Source organism: Dipodomys spectabilis, unplaced genomic scaffold (assembly GCF_019054845.1).
Source record: "Dipodomys spectabilis isolate Male_0828 unplaced genomic scaffold, ASM1905484v1 ptg000175l, whole genome shotgun sequence".
NCBI lineage: Eukaryota > Metazoa > Chordata > Mammalia > Rodentia > Heteromyidae > Dipodomys > Dipodomys spectabilis.
This window is the reverse complement of record NW_024870852.1, coordinates 19,059,332-19,085,210: the sequence shown is the minus strand read 5'-3', so window position 1 is coordinate 19,085,210 and position 25,879 is coordinate 19,059,332. Positions and strand designations below refer to the sequence as shown.

At 48.5% G+C, this 25,879-nt stretch overlaps 1 protein-coding gene across 2 annotated transcripts in view; it reads right to left on the bottom strand.

Annotated features, from left to right (window-relative positions):
- Positions 1-25,879, bottom strand: part of Tox2 (TOX high mobility group box family member 2) — a 107,100-nt gene that overhangs the window by 46,796 nt on the left and 34,425 nt on the right. For both annotated transcript variants that reach the window (XM_042694551.1, XM_042694552.1), the window contains exon 2: positions 16,257-16,322. In XM_042694551.1, coding sequence (XP_042550485.1) covers positions 16,257-16,322 — 66 coding nt within the window. The remainder of the gene's footprint in view (positions 1-16,256; positions 16,323-25,879) is intronic.

The following is a 25,879-nucleotide window of genomic DNA, read 5'->3' as shown; positions in this document are numbered from 1 at the left end:
GATGGATTCTGAGGGGGAATGAAACGCAGTTGTGCCAGGCATGTCTGTGTCCTTAATGACAGAGTCAAATCACTCATCTGATGTCCCTGTGTTTAACAGATGAGATGTTTAATCGAATCTTTCTGATTCCTAGATCAAGGACTATCAGACCTGGCATACCATAGGACTTCTGAGAATCTGCTATTTTACTGCACAAAAATGCTTCTTGAAAATCAATCAATCAATCACTGAGCTAATATATACAGAAGCCAAATAGGCATGGACGAGCCACATTGGTAAAATCCAAGGGGGATGCTAGAGGAAATAGGGATAGATTTTAGGCCTTTCTTTCCAGGCAGGATTATCAGGCTGGAGGAGAGAGCCCACTGCCCTCCCTGGCTGCCTACCACGCCGTGTGCCATGGTCACTCCATGGCTGGTCCTGACCCTGCCCTGGAACAGGCCGTAATAATAGTAATGTGGTAATAAATAGGCAAGGACAGACAGACCCATTCGCCCCAGGCTTTGTTTGCTAAAGTCCTATCGGGGAATGAGGCTTAGACAACTTGAGTGATTCACCCAGGATCTTGGGATTTTGGCTTTCCCTGGACTCAGGCAAAAGTCATGCAGTAGAGCTTGGACGGCAGGGCTGGGGTTGGGAATGAGGAGAGGCTGTCGGAGCCAGGCAGCCCCATCCAGCAGCGGAGCCAGCTCACCCTCCCAGCCAGCAGCAGACTTGCCATGTGCTTGCCAGTTTCAGTAACATTTTTATAAACCCACAGCCATCTACCTAGCTCTCTGGATGTTCTGAAGAAAGACTCAGCACAAGGAGAAGGGGGGGGAGGGGAGGGGAGGGGAGGGGAAGGAAGGAGAGGAGAGGGGAGAAAAAGAAAACCATTCTTATGCTAGTGTGGCTAAGTTATCTAATGCTAACTCTTCCCAGACATGGGATTTGAACTCAGGACTTGCTTTCCCATACCACCATGAGCAGAAATGGAATCTCTTTTAGCTTTAAAACATTCTGAGATGGTGAGATTCCCCTTTAAGTCACTGAAAGGGATGTCAGGCATGTGAAAGCTAGCGCCCTTCCCACCTGCCAACGTGTCAGGGTTGGGGGCCTTACAAAGGAAGTAGGGCGTCCTGTCTCAGGCCTGGGTCATTCCATCCATGCCCCACATGGCCAGGAGCTGCTCTGGACCATGTCAACCCTGACTCTCATCCTTCTCTTTCCTGCCTAGCCACATTCCTCAAACATGCCCCACAGTTCCACCCCAGGGCCTTTGCACTGGCTGCTCCCAGTGGAATGGTTTTTCCCAGGTCTCATTCCCTCACCTCTTTAAGTCTTTGCTCACAGGTCACCTTCTCAGCAGGAACTTCCTTGACCACCTTGTTTGCCTATGCCCCCTGCCCCCACCACAGGTCAGGAGGCAATAGCTAGTCCCATGACCTGCTGTTTGCCTTCAGAACTTTTCCCTCCTGATGTATTTTACAAACAATTAGTGTATATGCCCTTGGCTAGAATACACATTCCACCATTCAGGCACTGACAGTGCCTTGCACCAAGTAGGCCTTCAATAAACAGTTGCTGAGTGAAAGAATGTATGGTGGACGAGGATGGGGGAGGGGAGGTCTTTGGCTGCTTTGTTCAAGATTCTAATTCAGAGCCTGCATGCAGTAGGTGATTTAGTAAATAGGATTTTGAGTGGAGACGTGTGGGAGTAAGCACAGGTCCTATGGTTCCCAGCCTAGCACCGCACAGCCTTCTCCGGAGAGAGCCAGTGCCCAAAATATGCGCACCCAGTGGACCATGAGGCCCTCCGGCTTCCTAATCCTTCAAAATTACCTGCTTGTGAAAGCTCAAGTCCCAGCTCTGCCTTGGACAGGCTGTGACCTTGGCCAAGTCAATGCCTTTTATTTTTCTTCCTGGAACTCGAGACACCAGCTGTTCAAAGAAGACATCAGACCAGGGAGTTTTTTAAACTCAATTTTCCTTTCCTTTCCCTGCCGTTGGTTTTTACAGGTACGCAGGCATCAAGGCCGAGCTGCTTTTAAAAGCCTTTTTAAATTGATGAGTAGGCTTTCTAGTTGTTCCTGTGCTAAAATAGCTTCGGGGGGGGGGGGGGGGGAGATATGTCTATTTACAGCTATTTTATTTTTTTTCCTCCCATTTCCATTTCTACCTTTTGAAAAACTTCAGAAGTGGCGTCGCCTAAAAGCATGACAAGCCAGCTGCCTGTGGACAAAAGCTCTGAAGTTCTCTGAGAATGGCTCTTGCAAGTGCATTGCGAATGGCGGAGCAAGGATGTCTGTCTTCCCCGCTGCTGGGGGGAACGCTGGCCTGTCTGGGCTCTGGCCACGCGAGCTGCCTTTGGAACAAGATCTCAGCAGCCTGGGCTGACTCTCCACTTCACCTGACGCCAGGCCCAGTGAGCCCACTGCAAACCCCCCCACCCCCCCCACACACCCTGGGTGTGCGGGCTCTCTGCTCAGGCCACTGAACTCCTGGTGACCAGTTGCTCATGGACAGTTCCGCTACAATCTCACCTGCCTTCCCAGGAGGCACTGCGTGAGAACTGGACAGTGAGGCCTGCTCTGAGCAGAAGGGAAAGGCCTATTTGCTCCTTCTGGAGTCTGACCACCAAGCATTCCAGGAGGGGGCTGTGACTCACAGATCAACCACTCCCCTAAAGTTTAACAGAGAAGCCACCAAGAGCCAGGCTTGTGCTGGGACACAGAGTTCCTCGTGAAAAGGTGGCCCAGCCTCTGTCTTCATGTTGGCCTGTCTTTCTCTTTAGCTTAAAAAAAATGCAGGGAAATGGATGGACCTGGAACGAATCATGTTAAGTGAGGTAAGCCAAGCTCAGAGAGACAAATGGTGCATGTTTTCTCTTGCAGGTAAAAGCTAGATCTAAAATACACTGGGACATGATAAATTACACAGGACTCTATGGACATTCACACAAAATAAGACCAAAGCCTCCTTTGATTAGGGAGGAACAGGAAGGCTCAATGCCAATATGACTCTGATCAGACAAAATCACATTTATTGAAATGAACACCAGGAAATGGAAACAAGAGGTTGTTTTTTTTTTTCCTTTGTTGCTATTTTCATTTCTTTTTGTCTTGTTTGTTCATGTACCTGTCTTTGGGAGGGTAAAGGGAGGAACAGAAATGGAGAAACAAAGGGTGAACAAATACAGCAGTGGTACTCGTCAAAACTGTTGAAAATGAACTATACAATTTGTGGGTGGAGATGGGAGGGCAAAATTGGGAGAGAGCGAGGGAAGAGGTGACATTGTCCATACAGAAATGTACTTATTACCTGACTTTGTAATGGTAACATCTCTGTACGTCACCTTCAGAATAACAATAAAAATTATTTAAAAGGCGGTAACAAGCCAGGCATTAGTGGCTCACACCTGTAATCCTAGCTACTCAGGAGGCTAAGATCTGGGCATTGTGGTTCAAAGCCAGCGTGGGCAGGAAAGTCCGTGAAACTCCTATCTCCAATCAATCACCAGGAAATTGGAAGTGGCACTGTGGGCTCCAAGTGATAGAGCACTAGCCTTCAGCAAAAGAGCTCAGGGACAGTGCCCAGGTCCTGAGATTCAGCCCAGCCTTCCCACACATCCCCCCAAAAAATTGCAGTAACAGCAGAAAGCTTTTCTATAGCACTTATAGCACCTGTGGATGTGGGTCCCAGTTCTACGTGCTTCCCATACATGCAGGTTTTCATCTATAAAGTAAGTGCCATCACCATGTCCATTCCATGCAAAAGAAATGGGAGATCTTGTGATGTGAAATCTGCCCACAGCCACACATCTGAGAAAAGGAACGGAGCTAGGGGACCACTCAGCAGTGTAGTGCCAGGGCACCGGATTCTGCCAATGACCACCAGAGGGCGCTCCTTCCGACAAGCCGTGCTCCTGACTGCCACACCCCATACAGCCTCCTGAGAGACCGCAGCCAGGCCATGCCTGGAGTGCTGACCTGCAGGAACTATCAAGGAATCAGAACATATTTAAAGTAAAAGAGTTTAGCTCATTTTTTTAAAAGTCTAGGTCTTGAAGTTGGGAGCCTTGACAGTGGTTCTGTGTCTCTATGAAAGGAAGGGCCTGGCTTCGTGTGTGACCCTGAGCCTCGGGGCTCCCAGTCTTCACAGGCTGCGTAGCTCCCTCTACCTCTTCTCCACAGTTCCCCCCATGGGTCTGTGCTGGTGCCCACCTGGCATAGGCACCTCCTGAGCCCAGACTCTCTAACCCACCAGACCGTGTGGGGAAGGTGCTGTACCGTGCCTCAAAACATCTCAGCCTGCAATGTGCTATGTGTGTGTGCAACCCTGTGTCCCCATACATACAGGCAAGCGATCTGCAGACCTGCACACCTGCTGGTGAACGTGTGTCAATGCACATCTCCCGACAGGTCTGTGAGAATCGCAGGCGGGAACTCAGCTCCTACCATAAGCCAACTCTCAGGTTACAAAGCAGGTGATCATTAAACAAAGGCAAAAAACCAAAAACAAAAAAGACCTCTCATGCTTGTCTACATTGCGCATACATGAGTAATGCTCACAACAGTCCCAAGAGCCAGGAGTCATTATTAGTCCCCTTTCATTAAGGAAACTGAGGCACTGAGACTTTCAGTAACTTCCCAAGAGTCACACAGGAATGCTTATTGTGTGGAGAGGGGCGCACTGTGAGTATGCTTACATGAATGCAGTGTGCATATGAAACTCCCATGTGTCCTTTCCAATATTCCAGTCACCAGATTTTGCAATGTCCCAGCAGAGCATCACTAAAACCACACACACACACACACACACGCACGCACGCACGCACACACGCACGCATGCACACACGCACTTGGAGATGTTGGTGTGGTGAATGCGCCCTAGAACTCTGGCCACAGAGGAATGGAGGTGAGGGCTGCAGCCTACACAGCTGGGACCCTTCAGAATTCTGAAGCTCATGGTCCTCGCCGCCCGGTGGGAGCCATGGCACAGCAGTGGTGTTGAGAGCCGCCATCATCCACTGTGCAGCTGAAGGAATTCGTCCCATCCCAGGCAGTTAAGTCAATTGTCCAGGCCACAAGGTCAGTACATCACATCGCAGTGGGAACACGTCAGTCAAGAAAACAAATGAGCAAAGCCAGCCAGGCCTTCTATTCCCCATTCCCGCCAGGCTCGAAAAGAGACACTGGGGCAAACACCAGGCCTCCATCATCTGGTGCTGTATTGAAACACACGACCCCAACAGCACAGTGCACAGTGCATTTGCTCAAAGCAGACAGCTTTGAAAGGAAGAAAGAATCATCTAGCGGTTTCAAAGATTCTCCCTACCCACCTACTAGGAAACCACAGCTTGCATATCTGCCCCATGCATTCATTTCGCCTGTGTGCTTTGTATCAGACAGAATGTTCCGTTTTGTCACTAGTCCATCCGTATGAAGGTGGTTACAAATGGATGCGTTGTCGTGGCTGTATAGTAGTCTACCAGGTAAGACTGTTCTACTGACCTTTATCCAGTCTACTGGATCAGTTCTGGTTTGATGCTTTTATGAGACCATTCTTTGATACTTCTTTCCATGAAAATAGGAAGACATTTATGGAGCAGAAATGCCCGTCATGAAATCTATGTTCAGCTTTTGATACAGCAGAATGGCTTTCTGCAATGGTTCTACCAACCGACAGCTCCCCCAGATCCTTGTCAGCCTGGTAACTTTCTGTCTCCTTTAGTTTCTCTAGTTTAGGCGATTAGTTTATAAATTTAAAAATACTTCCCAAGCTTTCCCCTGATCGGCTTCCTTTGCTATTTCCAATGATGGTTTACTTCATCCAGGAGCAGATCAAAAGAACTGTTCCCTGTGTGTACATTGCACGAATATCACCATTAGCCCCAGACCACATAACCTTGGGGCTGTCTCAACACAGTAGAACAGCAGAAAGAAGTTAAGTCTGAAGGTCTTGAGTAGCTACAAGAGATTCAACTCTGGGCTTTTCTTGTGGGACATGAAAAAGGAAAATCCCATCTCAGTGTGAAGCAAAACTTCCTCCCAGCCTCCTACCCTCTTCTCTCCAAACCCAAGAATCCTTCCTCCCCCCATCAAGGATCTGCACCCCAGTGCCCCCCCCCCAGTCTTGTGAGCCACCCTTGTGACAATGGCCTGGCTGACTGGTGGGCACACAGACTCTGCCACCTGCCAAATGAATGCTGGAGTGAGGCTGTGGGCTGGGCTTCCGTTTATATGAAATACAAGCCTCATTCATCCGGTCTCAGTCCTGAGCAAAAATGTTCATGGAAAACAGAGCCAACATTCTCCTAGCTCCTCCCCCCTAGTTTGCTTGTCTTCCCTCACTGTAAATTCTAGTGGAATGACTTCTCAGACATCTTCCACCACCAGCTCCGGTGAGCTGATGAGCTCACGCCCATTTCTGGGTCTCCTAGCTACCTGCAAGGTGGGTATTAACACGGCCATCTTGCAGATGTAGAAAAATGGAGCCAAGACAAGGCAAGTCATCTGCTCAGGGTCCTACAGGCAGACCCAGGAACATAGAAGTGCCCCCAGCAGCCGCTAGACTCCACACCCCCTTGTTCCCCAGGGTTCTTCTCCAAACCCAGAGCAGGCAGAGGCATTGGCCCACTCTCGGTCCTTACTTTTCCTCTCAGAGCCTCAGATTTGGGGCAGGTGAAAGACAGAAGAAAGAATGAGCTGTCAGACCCAGAAAGGCCTTTCCAGACGAATAAGCTCAAGGGTTAGGGGCCTGAACAACCCTGGGCAGTCAGATGGCAGAGGCTGGGAGTCTCCAACAAGCTAGAAAAGATCAGGAGACCTCTTTACTAGTTTTGTGATTTTAAAGACCTTTCTGAGCACACTTTAAGATAAGCTCCTTCCATCTGCAGCTAATGTAATCTAGTAATAACTTACATCAGGTAAGAGCTGCCTGGCCTCTCCTCTGCGTGGTTTCCGGAGCCAGCCTCACTCTCGGTGTGACCTCAGTTTTATTACCTGTACGATGGCTTTAGTAATACCTCATGCTAACTTTGTCACGTGTTCAGCATTCAAGACTGGAATCAGCACGCTGGGTGGAAATGCATTGCTTATCACTTTGAGGGTCTTCTAAACATGAAATGGAGTCTGCGAAAAAAGTTGGTCGTGATCCAAGGTCTGCCAGCCATGAAACATCACGTTCTGTCTTCTTGTGTCATTTCTCTGATGGCCCATCTGACCCACAGCATCTCCTTACAGCCACCCAGCCATCTAGACACACACTGAGATACTCTGTCCCTGGCTTCATCTCCTGACCTTTTCTGCATTAGCGAGAGCCTAGTAGGAGGGGAGGATCACTCTCTGGTGTTAAGGACAGAAGTAACGTTGTCCCTTCTAGGCATTCAGGCAGATAGGGAAGAGATCCAAGCTCAGGCTCACTGGGGTATCTATGAGCATCCATTCACCAACGCAAGAGCCATGGCCAGAAAGAGCTAAAAGCTAACGAGCTGTCTAAAGCTCAGTAAGGGAGGCTGAAGGGAGGGGTGGAGGAGGGGATTCCAGGCTCCTGAGCCTCTAGAATCTCAAAAGCCTATGCCATTCTGGAGGGGCCCCAAGACACCCGATTTCTGCTTTTTCAACAGAATGGGTATGTGAAACTGGGGACTGTGACACTCCCAGGCAAAGAGCCAGGCCCTATAGGCATGTTAAGCTCAATGTGGCTGGGAAAGGGGGAGGGGTTCTGTTTTGCAAAAAGAAAAAAAAAAAACACTTGAAAATGCATTTCCAAGTGGGGGGAAGAAGGGGGGCTCCTCCAGCCAGGACACTTCCTGCTTCCATCTCATTGTTTCCATCCCATTTAGAGAGAGCAAACGCTTCCTGGGATTCAATTTCTCTCATAATAGTTGGAAGGAAACAAAACTATAGATTGTAAACATTTACCGCTTTGTCTGAAAAAAAAAATCTCTATGGAGGGGAGAGGGGAAGAAGCCACCATACATGTACAGCAGGGCCTCACCCTCAAGTCCATTCCCTAGTACCTTCCCATCGTACCTCCGAATGGTTAAACAGCTCACTTCTCGAGGCAGGAATCCGGAGCTTTAAGACAAATATATTTTTAGCTACTGAAATGCAAAATTAAGATTGGGTAGATGTAAGTACCGAATCCCTCTCGGCAGCTTTCTATCAAAGAAACCAAGACAGACGCGCGAGGCTCTGTGTTTAGGAAGTGAGTCCGATGTGACACACACTCAATCTTCTGCCCAGACACAGGGTGGGGGTGTCTCTCCCTTCCCCACGTTTTATTCTCCAGCTGTGAAGTGATATTAAATTTCATCAGATCCAAGCAAAATCTATGGTCTGGAAGCAGTTGCCTTTAAGGCCCCTTCATATTTATTCAAAACTCATGAATCATGTTCCGATAACATAGCCATAATTATTTTTAAAGTGTGGAGGTTTGTGGCTTTAATAGGAAATGCTCGCAAAAGGCCTTTTCTCTTTGATTGTTTGTAATCTTAGCAGTAATCGCCGTGGTTACCTTCAGCTGCACCGCAGCAGGCAAAACACAATTTCATTTCAATATGAATCGCGAGCTCTTCACCCAGGTTTTAATTAAAGCAATAAAAGCCATGTCATCTTTGCCCTTTGCAATGTACACAGACTCAGAGGCCAGAGTTATACTAGGGCTAGATTCTGAGATTCCAGCCCTCGGGGGAGAGTCTCCCACAGCCCCAGTGCATCGCCTGGGAAGTGGCTTTGTTTCGGAGAAGCCCTGGTCGTCGCTGACTCTCCCAGCTTCTGTGTGTGCTCATCTGTAAAATGGGTACAACTGAACGAGGCCATGCTCAGAGGAAAGAGGCATTTGGCCTCATATCTGAGCCCAAACATTAATTTAACATCATTATCATTTTCTTAAATGGCTGGGAAAACCCAGCAGGCAATCATTCCTAATTATTAACATAGAAAATATTCGGGATGTCATCAACATAGGTGAAAGGAACAAAGTGTGAAGAATCTTGAACTCAAAACTTCTTGGATCTTTTTTGTTTCTTCCTTGTATTCTGAGCTTTCTATACTGACCCCTACTGGACAGAGGCTTTCAGCACAAGGCCACAAGCATCTCAAGGTGGTATGATCTCCTAAGGCTTACTTAGTCGTTTCTCTAGCCACCATAGGTCCATGCCTGCTCCAGGTATTTGTAAAATCAGATCAGACACCCTTGGGAATCTACAGAGGCTGTTGTACAGACCCAATGGTGCTGTTTGGAACCAAGTGCAAGAATCCAGCCAAGTACCAGTGGCTCATACCTGCAATCCTAGCTACTCAGGAAGCTGAAATCTAGGGATAAGTTTGAAGCCAGCCTGGGCAGGAAAGCCCATGTGACTCTTCTCTCTAATTAACCACCAAAAAGCTGGAAGTGGAATTGTAGCCCAAGTAGTAGAACACCAGCCTTAAGCACAAAAGCTCAAGAATAATACCCAGGCCCTGAGTTCAAGCCCCAGGACCAGCACATGAAGGCGCTCACCCTTCCACCTACACACACCCCAAAGAAACAAAAAATCCAGTAGGTCCAGATACTGGTGGCTCACACCTGTAATGAATCCTAGTTATTTAGGAGGCTGAGATCTGAGGATCATGGTTCAAAGCCAGCCAGGGCAGGAAAGTCCCTGTGAGACTCTTATCTCCAATTCGCCACCAGAAAACTGGAAGTGGCCTTGTGGCTCAAGGCTCACTAGCTTTGAGCAAAAAGAGCTCAAGGACAGTGCCCAGGCCCTGAGTTCAAGCCCCACAACCAACGCCCCCCCCCCCAAAAAATCCACTAGGCTCAAAGTTCTTGCATATTTGGGGCATGCAGTGGAGGTGAAGCACCGAAAGTCTCCTGTTATTGTTATGTTATTGAATATGTCATTTTTCATGTGTGCACATATTCCGTGGAATATACTTCCCAAACAATTATTGGGTTAGAGTCAATGCATTTATAATTTTCATAGATGTTCACAATCTGCCTTATTTTTAGGTCACAGCAATTTATTCTCCCCACAACAATATATACAATCTGCTTTTCTCTTTTTTCTTTTTTTACTCTGACAGAATAGGTTATCAAACCTTTGGATTTTTTGTCAACCCTAGAGGTGATAAATGGTATGAATATATAGATGGTAGCTCTGTTTCTCTTATGGACTATTCTTAGCATCTATTCATAGATTGTATGTCTCTTTCTATAATCAGTTCATATCTCCTTCCTTTTTCTCTTCCAGAGTTTTCAAACTGATTTCGAGTAATTCTTATATTAAGGAAGCTAGTCCTTTCGATTGTATTGTAACTTCTTGAACATATTCTTGCCTGATTTACTTCCCCTCTTAAAACTCAGGGCCTTGAACTAAGCTAAATTCCCAACCCCAGTTACTTGTTCAGTTTTAAAGCCTTTTCTTCTAAGGTTTGAGTCACAGGAACGTCTTACCTGTTCCAAACGGCCAAGTCCACAAAGGTCCTTTGTCCTTGCCTTTGTGGTTTCCTTGAGTACACTAAAATCTGACTTACTTAAAAATGTATCTTTTGACAGGGAATGAGCTGTGAGTCTATCATCATCGTACCTTAGATCCCGCCTGTCTTCATTTACTCTGCCCTCGGGTTTCTAGGACTTCCAGGAGTTCTGGGACTTCCAGGTTTTCCTATGTCTCAAACCACTTCCTTCTCCAGTTCTGGCAGTTCCCTCCTCTTCTGCTTTGCTCTCTGATGTCAGAGCTCAGCATTTAAGGGTCATGGATCCTCTGATCTCCCATCTAGCTCCACAAATCTAATCCAGGACACTCAGGGTTTTGAGGGTTTCCAGTTCACCTCTCCCATGAGCTCCAGAATGGCAGCACCACTGACCACTTGGGGACACCTCCACTTCAACGAGCACCTCAGATGCTACATGTCCCAGCCTGACTCCATCAAACCTGCACCTCTCCAGGCCTTCCCCACCTCAGAAGATGGCATCACCATACTAGAAAACAGGTTCACGGTACGAATCTGTTACTCTCACATCTCTCTCTTCCTCTATGTCTATCATCCTCACTTCCTACCAACTTTACCTCGGAGACACAGCTCAGACCATCTCTCCACCTCAGTCTCCCTCATGGTCTAGGACAACGTGTCCCTTCACCTGGCTTTACTGTACCAATGATCACGCCACTCAACCTCAGTCATTTTCCCCCGACTCTGTAACACATGCATGCACATGAGTACATGCATACATACACACACAAATGTTCAATCACTTAAGAAAACCTCTGAGATTTTTAGCAAAAAAAATAAAATAAAATAAAGGGGCTGGGAAGTTAGCTCAGTGGTAGAGTGCTTGCCTCGCACGCATGAGGCCCTGGGTTCGATTCCTCAGCACCACATAAGCAGAAAAAGCCAGAAGTGGTGCTGTGGCTCAAGTGGTAGAGCTTCAGCCTTGAGCTGAAGAGCTGAGGGACAATGCCCAGACCCAGAGTTCAGGGCCTATGACCGGCAATAAATTAATACATAAAAATAAAAAGTAAAAAAAATAAAAATAAAAACAAAAAATCAGATTAAGGGCCAAGATAGTGGGAAAACTACCCACCACCAGGAGGGTGTCATGAGGAGCTGATGGCTGCAGGTCTTCTCCTCCCCCAACCCCTAAGAAATACATCGACATTTTTGAAGGGGATTCCCATCGGAGGAAGTGTCTGTAAACTCACAGAGGTGTTTGGGGACTCATCTCGGGTCGCCAAAGCATTATTTATGGTAATTAAAACTGAAAATGAGCCATGAAAATGAGCCATAGCTAGTTTGTTTTTAAATGTGTTTTGCATAATTCTCAGTTTAGATTCCCTAGAAGTAGAGCCTGGGGAGGGAGATTCCTAAGAGGGGACCCAGCCTAGAAAGGATGGTGGGAGCAGGGAGAGAGGGAAGGGGGAGAGGACAGGACAGAATAGGGCAGGGCAGGAGTTAAAGAAGGAGGCAGCCCCAGCTGGAGTTCTACAGAGAGTCACAGCACTGGTCACTACGCACACACCTTCCAGCTCATGCTTCTTACTGGGCAGAGGCTGATTTTCCAGAGCAGCAGTTGGACATGGGTGCCCTGGCTAGTCAGCATCCACGGAGCCCACAGCCCTACCCCATTCTCCCAGCACCCCAGGAGGCAGGAATCACTGTCTCCTAGTGGAAGAGCTGGAATTTGAACCCAGGTCTGCTGAAGCCCAAGCCTACTTCCTGTCCACTTCCCAAAACAATCTCCTAGACAGGGTCTTCACTCAGCAACCCAGGAGCTGATGGCCACCAATCCCCCAGCTCTTGAGACTGCAGCCCTGTCTGAGAATTATGTCTCAGTCTGTCCAGGAAATTCTGGTACCAAAGTCACTCAAAGCCAAGCACAGAGGAGGAAGGAGGAGGGGCAGGACAGGGAGGGAGTGACGTGCTGTTCACCTATTCACCTGTGTTAGTTGGTGTGGGCACTCCAGGAAAAAGTGAGGATTATATAGAACTCTTGCCATTAAAGACCAGCTGCACACGTGTGGCTCAGTCCTGTAATCCTAGGAGGCTGAGATCTAAGGACAGAGGTTCAAAGCCAGCCCAGACAGGAAAGTCTGTGAGGCTCTTCTCTCCAATTAACCAGTAAAATGCTACAAGTGGAGCTGTGGCTTAAGTAGTAGAGAGTTAGCTTTGAACAAAACAATTTTAAAAAGCTAAGGGACAACACCTAGGCCCTGAATTCAAGCCCCAGTACAACCAAATGAAAAGCCTAGAGGGCAGCAGGGTAGGACCTGGAGAAGTCTTGCATTATTCTCCAACAACACCAGCATGAACCACATTCCCTGTGTCTCCCACACGTGGTCTTTAAAAAGACCACAATGCTTTGCAACCCCCACCATCAAAAGCTAATAGCTATTGTCCGACTCCTTGGCTCTGTGACTGGCTTTGGCCAGTAGAAAGAGCTAGAAGTAATGACATACCAGCATCAAGTCTAGGTCTGCTGAGATCTTGCAGTATCTTTCCTCACTGCTGTACAAGGCTGTCTTCCACCTAGTGTGTAAGCTTCAGGCTGGCCTTATAGAAGACCAGAGGCCCTGGAACAGCAGCGAACCCCATCTCATCCCGCCCAGGGCTGCCCTCAAATTTGTTGCTATCATTCAATCAATTTGAAGAGCCGTCCCCTTCCTAGCTGAACCCCGTCAATCTGTAAATGAATGGAGCCATGAAATAGTTTTAAAGCCTCTACATGAAGTGCTTGTTTGCAGCTAAACTGAAAACATTGAAAGGAGCCTGGTAGCTAGTGTGGTGACACACACCTCTAATCCCAGCTAAGTAGGAGGTAAAGGCTGAAGAATCACACCTCAGGGCAAAAATGACTGGAACCCTATCTTTAAAAAAAAAATCAAAACCAAAGGACAGAGGGGCATGGCTAAAGTGGTAGAACCCTTGCATAGCATGTGTTAGCCTGGGGTCATTCTCTAATACTACAGACAGGTATGTGCACAGAAATATCTGGGATGGAGCTGCAAATTTTGCTCACATGAAAGTTGGTTCAGGGGCAGGGAAGGTGGCTCAGTGGTAGAGCGCTTGCCTTGCATGCCTGAGGCCCTGGGTTCAATACCTCAGCACCACATAAGCAAAAAGAAAAAAGCCGGAAGTGGCGCTGTGGCTCAGGTGGTAGAGCGCTAGCCTTGAGCTGAAGAGCTGAGGGACAGTGCCCAGGCCCAGAGTTCAGGCCCCACGACCGGACTCCCCTTCCCCCCAAGAAAAGAAAGTTGGTTCATGCTACTGGGTAGTTAGAATCTCAGCAAATCCTAATGTCTGCTTCATACAGTCTTCAGTCAAAGAGGCCCGTGTGTGGACAATAGACAGCACAAGGGATTGAGAAAGACTGGAAGTCAAGCCACCTTGCTCTACTGTTAAGAAAGCAGACAAAAGCAGGGGTCACATTCCCCCACCACACCAGTGTTTCCTGACTACCTGCCTTGTGCCAGACATTGCACCCCACTAGAGTGCAAGTGGTGTGTGGAGAGACTTGCCCCTTCCACCATGGAGTCACAGAAAATGATCTAGTGCCATAAAAATTATGAGGAGGAGGTTTGATTGAATTTGGGGGTCATGAGGACCACATTTAGGAAGTGACATTAAGGGTAAATCAAGTCAGTGGCCACGTGGGAGTGGGCTGCACGGGGCTCTCCAAAGGCAGAGCAAGGTCAGGGGCGGGGTTTGGTGTGAGGCCCTGGCTGGGTCATTTTTGTGGAGTCAATCAACATCCCTGAGCCTCAGCTGCTTCTAACATGGCCTTGGCGGTATCATGAAGATGGCTAAAATAACCACCGAGAAACGTTCTACAGTCTGGGAAGTGCAGCACAGACAGCTGAGACTGTTATTATTCATGGTTTGGGGGGAGAGGACATTTATCGTCCCAGAGTCTCCTCTCAAGGACTGTTCCTCATCTGTGAACGCCTAAAGCGGACACAGACCCCAGAGCCGCACTTTCCCCTCGTGGTAGGACATGCCAACACTTTCTACCAGAGTGCCAGCTAGGCCTGACTCCACTGGTTCTCAACACCAGTGCTCCAAACATTAACAAAAGGCAGCACAGGCCAAGCATCAAATAGGTCATGCCTGTCATCTTAGCTACTCGGGAGGCTGAGATCTGAAGATCACAGTTTGAAGCCAGCCTTAGCAGAAAAGTCTGTGAGACTCCTATCTCCAATTAAGCACCAAAAAGCCAGAAGTGGAGCTGTGGCTCAAGTGTTAGCCTTGAGCATGCCCAAGCCCTGAGTTCAAGCCCAAGTACTGGCACACACACAAAAAAGCAATCAAGATTGTGTGAAAAGGCACAGGAGATATTCTGGAGTAAGCTCGGGTGGATGATTGTATTTCTAAGTTGATTATTAACTAGTAAGTGACATCAATGGATTCTCCCAGGGCCTGGAATTTTGCCTGTCAGTCTTACAAGCTGGCACACATAAAACAATGTAAGAGAAGGTAGCTGCAGCAGCCCGGTGCTCACACCAGGACAGGCTAGACAAAGGGGCATCCTTACCACGAGCACCTTGCCCTGGGGCAAGGGAAGGGGGTGCAATGCCTTGTGAAGACCCCCTGGGACCACAGAGGCTTCCTATTGGCAGGGTTGAGGGCCACAGCCCAACCTCTCACTTATGTGTGGCCCTATGGCATCTACCACACAGGAAGGCCCAGAACTGTCTGAACTAATTAATAGAAATCTGTTTTCTTCCCCACCTGGAAAACACATGCCCAGCCTGTTGGCAGATGGACCACCCAATTCAGACTTGGAGGTGAGGTGCAGGGCTAGGTCTCTTCCTGAGCCTCGGGTTTTATTGCAGCTGGTCCCGCCCAGCTCTTGAGCTATGCTAGCACACTGCAGGTGGTACCAGCCTCACCTGTCCATTCTCAGGAACAGCCTGCAGTGAGGACCCTCCCCAGCGTGACAGCCAGCAGCATGGACGTCCACAGCTGGGAGGAATGTTAACTTTCATCTATTTATGAAAACATCACTCCATTTTGCATGTGTGCCCCCCCCCCCGAAGGCTGGAGATGGATAGTGACCCCCTACTCACGACCCTGTCTGAAATGACCCTGTAGGAAGCCAGGCCCACCAGCCTCCCCAGGCAGGTGGACCAACTCCAGGCAGGCAGAGAACCTGCACACCTATGCATGGGTCTGTGGGCATCTGCTATTGGCATATCTCCAGGGCACTGTGAAAAAAGGGGGCAGGTGGCACCTGGGAACCCCCAAAACTTGCCCTGAGCATGGAGACTGTAGACATCACATTTTGAGTATCCACAAGTTCTTAATATTTCACATTAAGCCACCAGTACCAGGAGAGTTGATTTCTTTTTTTACTTTTGGTCGGTCATGGGGCTTGAACTCTGGGCTTGGACACTGTCCCTGTGCTCTTCAGTTCCAGGCGAGCGCTCTACCGCTTGAGCCACAGCGCCACTTCTGGTTTTCTAGTGTTTTATTGGAGATAAGAGTCTCACAGACTTTCCTGCCCGGGCTGGCTTTGAACCACGATCCTCAGATCTCAGCCTCCTGAGTAGCTAGGATTACAGGCGTGAGCCACCGGCGCCAGGCTAGGAGAGTTGATTTCTAGAACATTCTCTGAACCCAGATTATCGCTTTGAAGAACTCAACTGCTCTTCTTGAACATTTGGGAGAGGAAGAGCAGCAGGTTGCACTCCCTGGCTCTCCAGTCCTCCTTCCTCCACCCCAGGAGCAGCTTGGCTCCAGCCAGCCTGAGCTCAGACCCCACTTGGGGTAGGGAGGGGAAGGGGCACCCACCTGGCTGGTTGGCAGGAGCTCTGGGTTGCCGTCACTCATCCCCACGTAGGCACTGTCACCATCAAACTAGAACAGACAGAAAGAAGCAGTGCTGATTAAAACATGTTTGGGGTGGCAGCAGGACAAGCCACCAATGGAGGTCAGGGGACTGTGCTGGCCGGAAAGAATGAGAGAAAAACCTGTAGCCTAGGATGCCTGAGGCCCCCTTCCAGCAGGGCTCCCTTCTAGGGAGAGTCTGCAAGGAGCCCCTTCAGGGCTCATGTCAGCAAGGCTGGCATGTGGAGGATGAAGATGGAGGAACAGCTCTTCCCTCACACCCTGGCCGGGCATGGAGCCTCCTCGCCCCAGAAGTAGGCAAGCACCTTGTGGCCAATGTCCTCCAGGCCATCAGCCAAAGCTAGACTCCTATGTACCAGGCAAGGCTGAGCGCTCCAGAGCCTTGGGACTATCACATGACCCTAGACATGCCGCGCAGGCCTTACCACCTTACGTGGCTTTGCTCTTCTCCTGTTCTTCCCACCCCATGAGACCACAGATAGTGAGGACTGTGGTAGACACCCTGCAGAGGAACTAATCATTGACACACAGGAAGAATCCCCCAGCAGGAGGCAGGTATAGTGGGAGAACTGTGGGGTGCCAGGCCCCTGCTCCCTCCTCACCCCGATGTATGAGCAGGTGTCTGGTCCTCATCTGTGGGCTGGGGATCCTGACCATCGATCTCCTCGGTAGAGGAGGTGATGATTTACAGCACCTGACTCAACAAAGCCTCTTTAACTACACTCAATTCAGTACCCTCGAGACAGGTACTTTAGAAAGCCTCCCCAGAAGCAGAGCCCGAGGCAAGTGTTCAAGTGCTTGCACTTCTGAGAGGATAGGCTTTAGAAATAACCCACAAAATTTGGGAGCTGGAGACCCAGTCTAGCCCAACCCATGATTGTTCTGGGGCACAAATTGCATCACAGTTTGTCACATCATGAAGCCAGGGGTGGCTCTGTATCGTCCATGGCCCTTATGGGACATGAGAAGGCGCAACCAGCTAAGCAGGCCCTGCAGAAGGCCATTTGTAGACAGTGTGCTAGGATAGATTTGGCTGGTAGGAGAAAATTCCTAAAGCACAAGAGGCACACAGGCGGGAGAGGCTGAGACGAGACCTGAGGATCCGTGGTTCGAAGCCAGCCTGCACTGCCAAGTCTGCGAGATTCTTTATTTCTACTGACTACCAAAAAAAAAAAAAAAAAGCCAGAAGTGGAGCTGATTAGCACTGAGGTTTCCTGTAGTACAGCACCTTGGAAAGTGCTTTCTAGTGGAACACAATTCTTTGGCCTGCGCCTAAGACTCCACAGTAGGTGGGTAACGTGTAGTTAATTTGCTGAGCAGGCAGGTGCACTTAGGATTTTGGTAAACACTGCCCACGCTCCCAAAGCAGTTCACTCTCTCTCCTTAAGACGTCTGCCCCCCCCCCCCAAAACCTGGCTAATGAATGTTTATCCTGGCACTGAGCAACGTGCTTTCTATGAAGACAATACTAAACCCTCACAGTGGACTAACAAGGAAAACGCACTTTTCCCTGCTAAAAACCAAGGAAATAGGTGGGGAAGAGTAGGCCCCTCCCATTATGGAGAGACTGGGACTCAGCACCGTTTGATTGCCTTACCCTGCTCCATCTCTCCTACTGGGCTGCAAGTTCCCTGCTAACAGAGATCAAGGCTTTTCTACATCTTTCCAAGGACCTAACAATTCGCCCAGAGCTCAGCACACAAGCAGATTATTGACAAGTGTGTTAAAGGCTCAGAGAAGAGTAGAGTTGCCATTGGCAGTCATCTTGGAGACCACTGGGCCCTGGGAGAGCCTTGTCCTACACTACAGTGCTGGAAAGGAGACCCTGGATTGAGGGAGGATGGGCAGATGCCCATGTGGCCATCAGGGCATGCCTAAAGTTGGCTTCCTTATTCACACTTTTGTTCAGCCAACATGCAAGAAAGAGCTGACATGTGCTGGAGTAAATGTGCATCTAGCTTCCAAGAAGGACTTGGTTGGTCTGGGGTCTGCCTTTGTTAGGATCCCCTCAGTGTCTTACACAGTGCCCCAAAGCATGCTGGGATGAGAATCTGTGAACGGAGGCCCGAGAGAGAAGGTAGACCTGCCATTTGCCCATCTCTGCCTCTGGAGTGGGGATGTGGGGAGGGAGGGGACCTCGAGGGCTCTGATGTGACCCTGTGATTTGACCTTTGTCTCTGTCTCTGTGTGTGACCAAACCATCATTGCTCAATGTGTGCTGAGGCGACCTGTGTGGCATGCAAAGGCATGGGGGACACAGGTGCACCCAAGGCCCATGTTGGCACAGACCTGTGTCACCCACTAAACTCAGCATTCTAGAGAGCACGTGGTCCCATGCCTCACGTCCCTGGGGGGGCACAAAGCAATGCGCAAGAGCACAAGCACAAGGACGCATGTCTCAAGATTGTCTATGTCAGGCACATAGTCCCCACAGCAGACACACAGGAAAGGAAGGTGTGCCAGACACGTGGAAATGCACCATATATCTGCCATTGCCTAATGTCATCCACATAAGTGTGAATACAAACACACAGCAAGTGTGGATGGGAGACATATAAAGCAGGGACTCACGGGGTCCAAATCCTGTGCGTCTTTCATAATTTATCAGTCCGTCAGCCAAAAATCTTATATATATATATATATATATATATATATATATGTATGTATATATAAAGCCTCTGCATGCTTTAAATTGTGAAGAAGAAATGGGAGGGGGGAAAACAACAGACTAAGAATGGCCATGAAACGTCAGGAGAACATCCTCTTAGCCACTGCCTGGAATAGATTAATTTTCCCCATTTCATATTCTAATTATAATTCCTTTTCCCACTGCCATCTTCAGTCCTCATTACAGCTGGAAGATTGTTCTGCAAAAGCCAGGCCTTCATCTTCCCTTCCCAAGAGTTTTGTCATGGAAATGAGTTTTGGAATCTGAAAGAATTCACATTTTCGCAAACATCGCATGCAAAAGGATAACCCTTTCACAACGACCACAGGACGCGTTCACAGAGGTTTCTCAAGTGTCTGCCTCTCCCCACACTGTGTGGTTCCCTTGGGGACAGGCAATCCTGAGCCCCTATTCCAACATCCACCTCGCAATCTAAGTACATCATGTTCTCACAAAGGATTTACTGTTGTTGTTGTTTTTATCTTAAAGGAAAGCTAGGCTTATAACAAGCAATGTGCAAAGTAAAGAACACTGGTCTTACAGTCAAGAACCCAGCTCCACCTCTCCTACCTTGGGCAAGTTCCTCAGCTAGTCCCAGCCTTATCCTTCTGACCCTGAAAAATCATTGATTCATGGTAGATATCAATAAAATATCTGTGGGGTGGACATATATGATAAGTGGGTGTGGGTGAAAGGGAGAAAAGAAATAGATGGATAGATGGATGGATATAAGGAAGCATGGAGGCATACTCAGATGAATAATGGATGGATGATAGATGGATAGGTGGGTAGATGGATGAATGATGGCTGGCTAGATGGCTAGATAGATGACGGCTAGATGGATGATGGATGGTATAAATTATCACTGTTCAACAGAAACTTAATGCGAGTCATAAAAGTGAGCCACACATGTAACTGTAAATTTTCTAGTAGCTACAGTTTAAAGAGTATATAGTCTATTTAACCTAACATATTTATAATATTATGATCTCAATATGTAATCAACATAATCCTACTAATAACAAGATGGTTTATTAATGGGATAGAGGAATGAATGAATGGACAGATGGATGGATGAGCAGATGCAGCTGGGGATTGTGTAGATTGCAATGGCCGAGCTGAGAGGAGTAAGTGGATGGATGGATGGATAGATGCATGCATGCATGGAAGCATACATGGATGGGCATATACATGGATGGATGGATGGATGGATGGATGGATGGATGGATGAGACAAACAGCTGTCAGTGAAGAGACACAGTATGGGAAGACCACTGGGATGATGGATGACATGAACAAATGGGTGGTTGTATGGCGTGTTTGGGATGCATGGATAGATGCTTGGATGGGCAAGTGCCTAGGTAGATGAGGCTAGGGTGTATGGGTGAATGGGATGGTATGGAGTGGATGTTCTCCTGACGTTTCATGGCCATTCTTAGTCTGTTGTTTTCCCCCCTGGTATTTCCTTATGACTCTTTTTATGCTTTCCTTGGACAAAGTCATGGCTTCTTAAAATTGCAGTGTGCCGCTGCCCCTGAAATCCTCATCATTAGCCAAGTTACCTCAATGTTTCCATGTACGATGCCTCCCTGGATACCTCCCCCATTTAGCTAATGAACTCCTCCAATCTGACACTGAACTTGTGGAGGGTGGGCCTGCCCTCCCCTCAGCACAAGCAGTCATTCCACAGTACCCCATACTCTGTACCCCTGGGTTGCCCATCCAATCACCCACAAAAGCTTTCTGCTTGGTGATCCCACAGATCCATTTTCATCCTGGCTATTACTAGTGATTGTTGGCAATCTCCTCACCTTTCAGATTAAACCCTGCGTGGACTCCACATCTCTGAGCCCTGCATCCAGGTGCCCCATGCCTAGGCCAGGGATTCAGAGCTTGGTGCCCTCAACGATGCAGGGACAGCCTGGAGCATCTGTCTCCCCAGTCCTCTCTGCGTTGAAATCTAACCCTTCCTCCCTGAGGCCCTCCCTCTGGCACTCCCTGCCATCCTTATCCACTCCCTCTCCCCCTCTTCCCCATAGTCTGGCTTCTTACAAATCCACATTCTAAGATGGTGCAGCCCAGTAGGAACAGGCTGGATTCCTGAATCTGAGCACTGGTTCCACTCACCACTGGCTACTCATGTGACCCTGGATTTCTGCACATTTAACCTTGGATTTCTCTTCTCTTTGCCTTAGTTTCCTCATCTGCAAAATAGCAGCTAATATTCCTTGACATCTGTGTTCAGATATTAGACAGGAGCTCATATCTGTGTTTAATGTTAGCCATTTCTGACAGATGCTTGACAGATGTTACCTATTGTTGTTATTTTACACTAAACTCCTATAGCAAGGCCAAACCCCCTCAGTCTAGCAGATGACCTTGTTTCCTACAGCACTGTTAATCCTGGGGTGGTCAGATAGCCCCCTCCACTCTCTCAGCCTTCCCCAACTACTTACATCACCACCACTCCATGAGCCTGAAAAGGTCAACTGTCTTTCTCCAGTTCAAGGTCAGTCCCTTTTGCCTTGATTCCATCATCCCTCCTATGTCTCCCTTGTATTCGTTCTCATTCTTGGTCCTAGGTCCTGGGTCTAAGATGCACCTACAATGTCCTATGGACCAGGCTCCCACACACTGAGGCTTTTACAAGGAAATGTTGCTACTTCCCCCTGGGAACTTGCAAACGTGAATAAAAAATGGCACTACGAAAAGGAGGGAAAAGAGATTAAGCAGCCATTCATTGAATACAATCTGCTAGGCTCTTACTGTGCACCAGACCTGTTCCAGATGCCAGGCAGACCATAGTAATGGTCAGGACATTACCCTGCTTCCCAGAAGCCCCCAGGCCTCTGAAGAAGCCAGTGGCCCTTTACTCTTCTGTTTTCCAGATCTGTAATGAATGAAAAGCCAGCCTTGGTCACAGCTCTGAGCTCTGAACAAGTGGTCACAAATATGACTAAAAGCCTTCCTGATTGGGCATTGACAGCTCTGCTGTAACTCCAATTCAACCACCAGCCCTATATTCACAGATGGGAATATAGGGGAACAGCCATCCCCAGAACTTCTGCCTCCTGAACTCCACATTTCCCCAAACCTGCAAAGACTAAGCTCTTGTTTAATTCAGAAAGACTAGCTATGTGAAATACTGCAGTGAAACTCATTCGTCATCTTGTATTAGCCAGTGACACAAGTTACAGGGCCAGGACCGGCCTTGTGCAGGGGACAGAGGCAGGGGATGGGCTTTCGAGCACAGGTACTGTTGAAAACAGTGACTTAGCTGGGCACTGGTGGCTTACACACCTAAAATCCTAGATACGCAAGAGGCTGAGATCTGAGTTCAAAGCCAGCCAGGGCAGGAAAGTCTGTGAGACTCTTATCTCCAATAAACCACTCAAAAAAACTCAAAATGGCATAGTGGCTGAAGTGGTAGAGTGCTTGCCTTGAGCTGAAGAGCTGAGGGACAGCATTCAGGCCCGGAGTTCAAGTCCCATGGCTGACAAAAAACCAAAAACCAAAAAACAAAACAGTGACTTGGAAACTTCACCATGCGAGGAACCCAGGGCAATGAGCAGGAACACGACACCCAAGGCACAGGCCAGAGAGCGTCTACTGTATACCAGCCCTTGACCTGTTGCCAGGTCATCTCACTGGAACCCCAAAGGGACGCCAGGCCTGTCATGACCTCCCCGGCATAGCGATGAGCAAGGTGAACATCAAAGTAGCTGGGAACTCGGCAGTGGCAGCCTGCTCAGATACCAAAGCAATGTTGTTCTAACAAAGCTGCTGCATTCTTCCCTCCTCACAGAGATAGGGATCAAAGACCCAGGATGCACAGCCAGTTGCAGATCTGGAGAGATGCGCCTCCTCTCTCTCTAGATCGCTGGAGAGATCTAAAGGGTAACAATCAAAGCGGCACACAGTGCCAGCCCCCACATGAGCCCTGAGAACACTCATTCTGCACAGATAAAGCAGAGACAGAGGCACAAACCTGGCAGCTGTGACCTGAGCCCTGCCATGGGTGTGGTTTCACGTGGAAGTATTACAGGGAGATACGAATCAGGACGGGAAATGCTAGGCAGGGCAGGGACAGAGCCTGTGCAGATGGAGAAGGGACATCTCAGCTCAATTCAAGTCCCACTACCATGTGGACAAGCACACAATGGCACCATGGTTACAAACATGAGGGCTGCTTGTGCTGGTCACTAGGGTCCGAACTGCGGGTACACTGTTTGCACCTTGTGTGATTTCTCTTTAAGTGAGTATGTTTCCGTCCTCGTCTTGAAAATGGGTATGATGATCCTGGCCTTGATCATTGCATTAAATGAGTCAGTGCAAAAAGTGCTCGGTGCACTGCCTCAATACCGAAAAAAGCCTCTATCTCTTTCGTTTTGCTGCCGAATCCTTACCACAATACATCAAGTTGCAGTGGCTACCTCTCTTGTGGGGATGAAGGACTAAGGGCCATTTCCCACAAAACTCTGAGGTCCTAAGCATAAGAAAAAGCGTTGAACCTTCTTGCCTACTATACACAACTAGAAAAAAATGTTCTAAGTTCCAGCCTATAAAAACTCCTACTGAGCCAGGCACCCATGGCTCATACCTGTAATCCTACCTATTTAGGAGGCTGAGATCTGAAGAACCCCATTTAAAGCCAGCCCTGGCAGAAAATCCACGGGAGTCTTACCTCTAATTAACCACCAAAAGCCAGGAGTGGAGCTGTGGCTCAGGTGATCGAACATCAGCCTCAAGTAAAAGAGCTAAGGGACAGCATCTACAGGCTGAGTTCAAACCAACAGGACTGGCACAAAGAAAAGAAAGTTCAAGCAAGGCCTAATTCTTTTCCATGATGACAACCTTTATACTTTTGTCTTCAAAAATGTCAAATCTCATTTTGTCTCCAACTAGGTTTTTCTCCTGATTAGTGTCCTTGCTTTACTGGACCTAATGCTGCTCATTATGTACTTCTCTGTACTTGGCAAACTAGCACCACTGCTGAGGCCCAGAGAGGTTGGGGATCTGCTCCAGGCCACACGGCCAGGATGAGCTCGGGCTAAGTCTCAAAACTCACACTGATTCCCACTCCGAACATGTATAAACTGTGTGACCCAGAGCAGGTGACCTTATGACCCTGGGCTGGGTTCTAGGGAGACAAGTCTTGTGCCCAGCCTGCCAAAGGGGTTGAGAATATGCCTTGTGAGCAAGCTCAGAGCTAGGGGCCCTGCAGGACCCTCACCCCCACCACCAGAAGTCGGTGTCACTTGTTTTGGTCAATTAAAAAAAATCAATTGCATACAAATCGCCGTAGCCCCCATGGGGATTACAGGTGAGTGTCACCGGGTACCTGTCTGCCCCCATCTCATGAGCAGGATGCACCGCCCACCACCTGGCTCTGACCCACCCCCTTCTATCCCTGTGCCAGCCAGAGGGAGGCCGCCAGCCCAGGCAGTCACTGAACACTCAAAAGGCAATGTCCACACTGATCTGTGCTTGCATGTAAGATGCCCACCAGACCCAAAGACGCAGGACAAGAACAGCAACAAGAAGTATGCTAAGTATGTCATGCTGTGAAGTACGTTATGTTGTTAAGACAGGTCACACGTGGAAATGACATTTTAGACACGCTGGGTTAAACACACTACTGAAACACACAGTTGAAGTTCATAATGGTTACGTTTACCTTTTTATGTTCTTTGAATATGGCTACAAGGAAATTTAAAACGGCCTATGTGGTCGCATTACACCTGTTTTTTTTTAAATTCTTCTCAAGTGTGTAGGGGAGCGGGGAAGGGGGGTGGATTAAACTCACACGTGCTGGGCAAGAAAGCTACTACTAAGTCTGGTTGGCACCTTTTTCTGGAGGAAGATGCTGGTCTAGACACTGCCTCAGCTACTGCTCAGACCCCCAAACCCAGTACCTGGAAGAACTAACATCTGCATGTCTAATTCCCTGTGTAGATGTAGGGAAACTGAGGCCCCCAGGGCAAAGAAGAGTTGTTTAAGGCAAGTGTGTGATAAAGAGGAATTCATTCATCCTGCAAATGTTACTTAGGCCCTACTATGTGCACTGTGTGTGCACAGCAGGGAAACAAACTAGGTAGGGCACTTATTCCATTCTAAGGCTCAGCTCTGAAACCAGAGTGCCAAGTGATTCTGGAGGCTGGGACAGCAGAACTCAGCACCCAGCCCTCACTTCCCACAGGTGTCTCCATCTCAGGACTCACAGCCTATTCCAGTGGGAGGCCCAACTCCAGCCCAGAGCAGGTCCACCTCTGAGGCCCACCACAGCACGGAAGCCAGCTTCAGCTGCCAAGAGGGGCCCCGAACAAGCAGGCCCAGTAAGCAAAGCACAGTGGCTCAGCAGCCCTGGTACAGCCATGGTAACTTTGCACACAGACTGCATTACTGCAGATTTACAGCAAAAATTATCCCCTCTCTCAGCTCCACTTAAAGCCATTCGGAGCTCGCTCCCATCCCCGATTATAAATCTAATTGCACATTCCAAACAGACAAGCGCTCATTAAGCTTTAATTATGCACATGTTGTTTTCAACAAACATTTTCATTTGGCTGCTGTGTGGAGGATGGATCTACGGAAGGAGCTGGGCTGGGAAGAAGTGGGTCAGGGTGTGGCGAGATGGGGCCATCCAAAGGGTAGACCCAGGGCTATACTAGACTGGCTCATGATTTGATGCCCTTCTTGCATTCCCAGAATTCTCCTTGCCTTTCCTAAGCTAGCATCCAAGGGCCAGCTTAGGAAGGGATGGGGAAGAGGAAAGAGAAGGATTCATAGTCCTGATCTTATACATTCCCACATTGTAGTTTGTACTCTCGTTCTCCAACACCATCTTCCCTTTCTGTATCCATCTACTTCTTTCCTTCACAATTATTTGCTGAGCGTTG